Here is an 8,682-nt window from a genome sequence, read left to right as displayed (position 1 = left end):
AATAAGGCTTAAAACAAAATCAAGCATAAATACTGAAAAATGAGTTTTAATATCTCAGTGTGGAAGCATATAGTATATGTTCTCACTCTTTATTTTTGACAGATGGTAGTTTTCTATTCAGAAGTTGTGATTACATGTCACTGGGTTAAATTTTCATTCTTTCTAGCTCCAATTGACAATTTAAGTTTCATTATGAAATCATATGAGATAAATTTCTCTGCTTAAAAAAGTACAGATTCAGTGTAAATTTTTGAATGTGAAGGAACTGACATTCAGCACTTCCTTTATACAGGTGCAATGTAATTCTCAAAGTAGCCTTCTAAGAAAGTGACAATATGAGAGCTGAATAATTAGTTTTAGAAAGTTTAGGTCATTTACTCAAAACTGGACAATTAGAACTGTTGGAAGAGGGATTCCAACTCTCATCTGCCCCAAACTGTCTTCTCAGGCTACTTAGCTAAACTGTTTGAAGTTGCCTGAGTTATTTAGTACTACTTGTGTAGATTACTAAATTGTAAGTTTCAATATGCAAATATTTACTGAAAGATAAAATTATTGGAAGATCATAATTTATCAAGGGCAGAGTTTAAATGTGATGTTTTAAAAGAAAAGTAATTCCTTAAGGCTTGGTTCCTTGCAATGGAAAAATACTCAAATATTTATACTCAAAAATACTAAAATACTCAAATATAGGGGACAGGCAGGTAAGGTAAGTAACCACAGCGAGGAGGGTGTAATAAGAGAATGTAATAACAGAATGTAATATGATTAGTGGGGTCTGTAGCAAACTGGAGTGAAAAGTATTTGTCAAAAGGGGTAACCATTCTTGCTGGCTGTTCCATGTTGGTATCCATAGCCTTCAAAATCAGCTAGAAATCTGGATTTTTATAGAAATCTGGCTTTTAAATGTTGGTTGAATTTTATCCTTAACATTATAGGGGCTATAAATAGGTGCTGACTGGGAAGTCCACCAGATTTCTTTTTTCATTTAAATGTTTGAAGAGTGCATGCAGAAAAAGTTGTATTTTAAATACGCACAGCACACGTTAATAGAGTATAGGCTTAGTGCCTCCCAGGTTTGTTTTGACTGGGGCGGAGAATGGACCTGGGTTGTGAGGGAGAGATTTTGCCTTCTGTACCCTTGTTCTAGCCTGTAACTCATTGTGGAAGATGGCTTTTTACTTACATCAGGTGGGCTGAATCAGGTCTTCTATACAATGTCTAGTATTTTTAGGCAAACCAAACCCAAACCCAGGGTTCCGAATCCTTAAGGCCAAGTTGAGACAAAGCGCTAAGTACGGGAAATGCAAGTACCAAATTTCCCTTTGTTGGCAATTATTGCTGTCAAGGCGCTATTTAGTACGTGAGTTTTTACGAAGGAACCTACATGAAAACTCGCTGATTCCTCCTCCCAGATGATCGGCCTCTGCTGATAACTATAGTGAACTCCGGTGGTTGAGAATTCCTGCAGCAATGAAAAAGTTCCGCGTTCCTTGGTAACTAATGGCAACCCCGGATGTGACGTCAAAGTCCCGCCTGTGTTTCCGTCTATCGGCGGAACTCGGGGCTCGGAGATTTGGTGGTTGTGTACGTGGAAGTAGCTCGCGCATGCGCAGTCCGGCACGGTCGTCTCAGCTGTGGGGAGGGCTGAGGGTAACCTCCCGGGCTCGGGGGAGACTGCTGGGGTCATGGGCACCCGCTGACAGGGCCCGTCGAGTGGAGGAGGCGGCGAGGCGGAACGCTGCACCCTTCCCCAGGCCTGCGCCGGTCGGCCCGGCCCTCGGCTTTCTCACTCGGTGCTGCCGCCGGCCACTGCCGGCTTGAGGAGGGAGGATGAGTTGGTTCAACGCCTCTCAGCTCTCCAGCTTCGCTAAGCAGGCCCTGTCTCAGGCCCAGAAGTCCATCGACCGGGTCCTGGACATCCAGGAAGAGGAGCCGAGCGCCTGGGCCGAGACCATTCCGTACGGAGAGCCGGGTAAGGGGGCGAGGCGCGGGGACCCTGGGCTCCCGCAGGCATCTTCTGAGGCGAGCAGGGCAAGCGGTGTAGACCGGGCTGCTTCCGCACGCAAGTTCTGAAGGAGTCATTTCTTCCCGGCCGGTCCTCAGAGATGTATTTTGTCTCCAAGAACGTCTTTGCTCTTGTCCCGAGGGAAGTGCAGCCCCACGTTTCTCCTCGCTGGTGGCCCTGGGTGCGGGTCCTGCCGGCCTCGGATGACAGGGACTTGATTTGTTGTTCTTGTCCCCACGCGCTCCCTGGGCGGAGCGCACAACGCTCCCCAGTTGCTGCGCTCTTGGGACACTGCAGCCAAGACGCTGGAGCACATCAACGTGGACAGGAGGAACAGTTGCTAACATTTCGTGATCACTTCGTGCTTGGTACCCGCGATGGGCGGTTTATGGCTTTCTCATTTTCAAACCGGCTCGTCGCGTTAGGGCCACTATTCGTGTTCACAGAAGAGGAAAACGAGGCTCAGAAAGGCCAAGTAACTTCCCCTAGGCCACTCAGCGGGTGAGGGGCAGAATATGCTGCAGATACTCCCCCTGGACACTGTGGCCCACGATTTTTGGGTTGCATCACAGTTTATTTCCAAATACCTACATCTCTCAGGTTGTCAGATTAGTTGAGCTTAATCTTTTAGGGATCTTCAGTTGCTTTTGGCTCTAAGTCTAAGGAACAGTTTAGCATTTTGGTTTCTGGGGTAGAGATTCGCAGATTTTGGGTGTGTGTGACCTCTGAAAAAGAATAAGTGATTTTTGACTACTCTTTCTGGGTTTTGTTTTTAATTTTACATAGTTGAAACGTCAGGCCCTACATGTGAAGTATATGTTATGATCCTATTACTTTTCACAAGGTGTTAGACCTTGTTGGAGTAACTCAACTTCCTTTTACATATTTATCCCACATTGAATTACTGAACTTTAGAGGAGATGATACAAGTTTTAAATATAAGGATACTCGGTTTATAAAACTTGGGGCTTCAATTGTGCTATATAATTCATTTTTAAAAATAAGTTATCCAGAATAAAGTCAGATTTTAGTGCAATCCCGTAAGTGTTTAGTGGTCATCTATGTTTTACATTGCCATCATTACAAGATGACCAATCTTCAAAATGGAATAATTTATAATGGATATCAGATAACCCTGGGGTTTATATAAAACATTCTTCAAGAGGCAAATTTGACTTCAGTAATTAAGAGAATTAATAAACTAGACTTTTACTCTTGCTTGTTCATTTGCATCTTAAATTTTGGTTTACTCCTTTTTTCATTGTTTTCATATGCTAAACAAATGGATATAAAGCTATGTTCCTAAATTGAAATTTCCTACATACTGCCAAAGTCATATTAAAGGATAGACTTGATAGTTTTTAGGAGCTTTTAAATACTTGTGCTCTCCCCACAACTTCTAATTATGCATAATTTGTGATAATTCTGCTCAGCCACTTTTGAATTTAGAAAAAGCAGAATCTTTTTAAAAGAAGTGCTTTAAATATTTTAGGGAATATGCCATTTTTTGTTTATCTTTGGGTTTTTTTATAAAACATATTTCTATAACTTACACAATTACCTTTTTTTCACCGAAAGGATATTTTCTCCTTGGTGTTTTTTTAAGAATCCTAGTGGAAACTACCATTTACATAAAAAAACAATAATTCTAATAAAAATGCACATTTCTGGAATTCATATGACCTTCTACTAATTGCTGACATAATTTGTAATTTAGGAAGACAACAAAACTTGCTCGTAGAGTCGGTTTGGAGAGTGAAACTTGGGAGAATGAGTTTGTAACTAAGTGGATGAAAATGAATTTGTCCTCTAGAAGTTACTGTTGCCATCAGTTTACTTTGACCTTTGGAAAAGGACATTTGTCACCAGTATTTTGGGTTCAGTTTTTGAGTGTTGCCTTCTTGCCTAGCTCATAACTAGTATTGGTATTACAAGAAAAAAATTAATGTAAAATAACAGAATAGAAGGTAGAATCAATTTGCCATGGCTGCACATGACCTGTTAGTGAAGATACTATTGTGAAGTGCATCATATGTATTTTGTACTTAGCAGGGGTTTTATAACATATCATTACTTTCTTAATTTGTTGTGGGAGGCAATAACATAATTGCTTCTGGTAGACCAGGCCCAGTCCAGTCTTTTATCTTTGTTCCTACTTCCTCTTGGGCAGATCGACACCAGTTTTCCTCTTTAAGGCCCAAAGTTAACCTGTGGACTAGTTAATTAAGTAGTAAGCAACGAGGGTAACAGGTGCAAATTATAGGTTGTAGTCCAGATTTTCTTTTTTTTAACATTTATATTGACTTGTAATAGTGATTGTAATATTAATGTATATACATTTATTTATTTGGTCATAGGAATAAGTCCCCCTGCCAGTGGAGGATGGGATACGTCAACCTGGGGGTTAAAATCTAACACTGAACCTCAGAGTCAACCGGTAGCCTCTCCTAAAGCAATTACAAAGCCAGTTCGGAGATCTGTGGTAGATGAATCTGAAACTTTCTTCAGTGCCTTTCTCTCTCCAACGGATGTCCAAACCATTCAGAAGAGTCCGGTGGTATCAACACCACCAGCTAAATCACAGAGACCAGAAGAAGAAGTGAAAAGCACCTTACAGGAATCCTTGCACACAGGAGAGTCAAGAACAACTGAAACAACTGAGTCAAAAGTAAAAGACTCTTCTCCCTGTGTATCATCAGGGGAAACTCTGGTAGTAGATACTTTGTCTCCTAAAACTGAAGGCAAGCATGAAGAGACTGTCAATAAAGAATCTGATATAAAGGTGTCAACCTTAAGTTTGAAAGTATCTGAGAGTGTAATTAATGTGAAAACAACTAGGGAAAATTTATCTAATATGTCTTCGCAGTCTCTCACAGCAGAAACAAAGGACATGGCTTCGGAACCTAAGGAACAAAAGCATGAAGACAGACAGAGCAATACACCTTCTCCTCCTGTTAGTACTTTCTCGTCGGGTACTTCTACTACCAGTGATATTGAAGTTTTAGATCATGAAAGTGTAATAAGTGAGAGCTCAGCAAGTTCAAGACAAGAGACTGCAGATTCAAAATCAAGTCTTCACTTAATGCAGACATCTTTTCAGCTTCTCTCAGCATCTGCTTGTCCTGAATATAATCGTTTGGATGATTTCCAAAAACTCACTGAGAGTTGCTGCTCATCTGATGCTTTTGAAAGAATAGACTCCTTTAGTGTACAGTCATTAGATAGCCGAAGTGTAAGTGAAATCAACTCAGATGATGAATTGTCAGGCAAGGGATATGCTTTAGGACCTATTATCGTTAATCCTTCCACCGCAAAGACTAAAATAGTTGAGTCTGTTGAAGGCAAATCTGAGGAAGAAGTAAATGAAACACTAATTATACCCACTGAGGAAACGGAAATGGAAGAAAGTGGACGAAGTGCCACTCCTGTTAACTGTGAACAGCCTGATATCTTGGTTTCTTCTACACCAATAAATGAAGGACTTCCTGTCTTAGATAAGGTAGCTGAGCACTGCGAAGCTGCTGAAAGTCAGCCAGAAGCACTTTCTGAGAAGGAAGATATTTGCAAGGTAACTAGAAAGAGGAAGGGGATTTTTGCATGTGCTTTTCAGAGATTAAATCGTGTTTGTTTTTAATATTCAGTGATGCATCATGATTTGTACTGATTTAAAAAACAGGCTTTTTTTTTTGCCATTTAAATGTGGCATTAAGGACTTTAAAATTGAAGACTTATTCATAATAAATCACTTGAAAATTTTCCAAGTAACATAAGTTGATATTTCAATATAACTAAGCGTAAGGAAGTTTTCATATTCATCTTTACTGTTGAGTCTTTGTCACCTTAAAATTCTCTTATACTATGCTCATTAATTTTTCAGTTTGCAAAGGACTGTCTGTAAACATACATCTTCAATTCCTTTGTAGATAGAGGTGCAAAAACAAATCTATTACATGGGTTTTTTTAATATCAAAACATTTTTTGCATGTTCACATTTGTGGCAAATCTTAAATGAAAATTTTAATTTTTAGATTAATTACTGATGTTTTACTGTTATTGCTTCTATGTGCTTTTTTTACGTTTTTTTTTTATAGTTCCGATTAATAGCTAGCTATCTTACATGAATATGAAAGGGAAATGTCCAAGGAACTAAGGCACTGCTTAGGAATGACAAATTACCTCTACCTAATATATGTATAAAAGGGAAGTGGTGTAAATTCCTTAATGAACATTAAGTCACAGTTTTAGTTTTTCCTATGATTTTTAGATAATAGAAATTGAGTTGGATCTGGCATCTTTATTAGACTCCTCTGAGGTACAGGATATCTTGAAGAAACGTCCTGTTAAGTGCCATATATTGAATTATTTAATGTAAAAAAAAAAAAGCCAGATTCTCTTACCTAGGTTTAATGTTATTCACAAACAAAATGCCATGCTATAGCTTTACTAGCAGTTTGAATTCCTAGAAACCAATACTATTATCAATAAGGTAAATGATTTCTAAATTAATCTAGACCTAAATCAGGTAAGACAATTTTTTTTTTAGTACAAAAGGCACCATTCCTCCCCACTCATATGCAAGTTTATCACTGCTGTAGCAGGACCTAAGGAATAAGCTATTTTAACCATTCCTTTTTGTTTAGCCTTATACTGACATGTTCTGTAGATTTTTAAATTGCATGCCTATGGATTTTCTAAAATTACTTTTGAAAGAATAGAATCATATCATACTAAAAAAAGTTACGTTACATTTTTGGGTTAAAGAATAATACGGAAAAACATACACTCGTTTGTATAGCAGTCCGGCTAAGATATAGAACATTATTGGGGGCTTTGAAATCCCTCTTTTATTTTTTCATTATTATATCTATTTCTTTCCTCTTTTGGTGGTATATGCACACTGTTCCCAAGGTTTAGCTGTTACAAACAAACAGCTGTAAGTGTTCTTGTATAGATACGCAAGAGTTTTCTTCTCTGAGGTATACCTAAAAGAATTTTCTGTATCAAAGGGTATGTAGATCTTCAACTAGATATTGTCGGGTGGTTTTCCAAAGCAGTTTACTAATTTATACTCCAACCTGCTGTGTGGTTGTAGTAATTTACACTCCCCTACCAGCTGTGTATGAGTTCTTGTTGTATTGTATTTATTGTGTTCCCAATATTGTTTTTAATCGTTTTTAAGAGATGATGCTGTTTTATCGATTATAGTGATTAGGTTACCTTTTTAACTCATCACCTGCATGTAAGAATGGTCTTTTAAAGCTAAATGTTTGACTTTTGTGTATTCTCCTTATCTAGAAAGTTGAATTTCTGAATGAGAAACTGGATAAAAGGGAAGCTCAGTTATTATCTCTTAGTAAAGAAAAAGCACTTTTAGAAGAAGCTTATGATAATCTGAAAGAGTAAGTATTTTGCAAATGTGAATAGTTTTACACATTTTACTTGGTTATCTACACTTGGTTATCTTCTAAGAATGTTTTTTAAATTAAAGTGGTTTTTAGGGCCGGCCCGGTGGCTTAGGCAGTTGGAGCTCCGTGCTCCTAACGCCGAAGGCTACCGGTTCGATTCCCACATGGGCCAGTGCCAGATGGCTCAGTTGGTTGGAGTGCAGGCTCTCAACCACAAGGTTGCGGGTTCGACTTCTTGACCATGGGATGGTGTGCATCGCCCCCTGCAACTAAGATTGAACATGGCACCTTGAGCTGAGCTGCTACTGAGCTCCCGGATGGCTCGGTTGGAGCGGTTGGAGCGCATTCTCTCAACCACAAGGTTGCTGGTTCAACTCCCACAAGGGATGGTGGGCTGCGCCCCCTGCAACTAACAAGGGCAACTGGACCTGGAGCTGAGTTGCGCTCTCCGCAACTAAGATTGAAAGGGCAACAACTTGACTAGGAAAAATTCCTGGAAGTACACACTGTTCCCTAATAAAATCCTCCTGTTAAAAAAAAAAAAAAAAATTAAAGTGGTTTTTAATTTAACTTGTTTATAATTATTGAAATTTGAATAGCATTTCAATTCTAACCTTAGAGATTACTTTTCTCTTCATATTATCTTTACCATATTACTTTTGGCATTGAAGAGACGTGTTTTGCAAAAAACAAACAAATTTTTTCTACTTATTATTAATAACCTTTTAGTATTAGAGATTTAAAACATGTCTTTAAAGAAAGCTGTGATATTATATTTAAAAATACTGAGTACAGTGGTACCTCGGTTTTCGAACGTAATCCGTCCGGAAGACCATTCGAGTTCTGAAATGTTCGAAAACAGAGGCATGGTTTCTCCATAGAAAGTAATGCAAAATGGATTAATCCGTTACAGACCTTTAAAATCAACTCCTAAAACTGCAAATTTAGCATGAATTTTACTATCTAATGGTACCACAGAGCCATAAAATTTATGGCATTCGTAAACCAAAATGTTTTTCAAAAGAGACGTTCGAAAACCGAGGTACACTGTATTTGTTTTCATTAGGGAGGTGATTGGTAAAGGTGACATGATTCAAAAATAAACATTTTTATTTACTTTTTTCTTAATTTTACATATCAAACATTGTGACACTTTCAGTTACTAATGGTTTTCTTTGAGGTGTTTAAAAATTAATTAAGCAAATAATTTTTCTCTGAAAAGTTAACAGGCCTAAAACTGATCTATTTTTGTAAGGTATGTGTTGAAGA

General features: G+C 38.3%; 1 protein-coding gene across 1 annotated transcript in view; it reads left to right on the top strand.

The window, feature by feature from the left end:
* Positions 1 to 166: 166 nt before the first annotated feature.
* The window catches only part of TMF1 (TATA element modulatory factor 1), a 31,073-nt gene continuing 22,557 nt past the window's right edge, over positions 167 to 8,682 (top strand). Inside the window, exons 1-3 of the mRNA XM_033132049.1 lie at positions 167 to 1,975; positions 4,366 to 5,576; positions 7,304 to 7,407. Coding sequence (XP_032987940.1) covers positions 1,834 to 1,975; positions 4,366 to 5,576; positions 7,304 to 7,407 — 1,457 coding nt within the window. The 5' untranslated portion in view covers positions 167 to 1,833. The remainder of the gene's footprint in view (positions 1,976 to 4,365; positions 5,577 to 7,303; positions 7,408 to 8,682) is intronic.

This window comes from Rhinolophus ferrumequinum, chromosome 17 (genome assembly GCF_004115265.2).
Source record: "Rhinolophus ferrumequinum isolate MPI-CBG mRhiFer1 chromosome 17, mRhiFer1_v1.p, whole genome shotgun sequence".
Lineage (NCBI taxonomy): Eukaryota > Metazoa > Chordata > Mammalia > Chiroptera > Rhinolophidae > Rhinolophus > Rhinolophus ferrumequinum.
The sequence above is the reverse complement of the archived record's forward strand: the minus strand, read 5'-3'. Positions and strand labels throughout refer to the sequence as shown.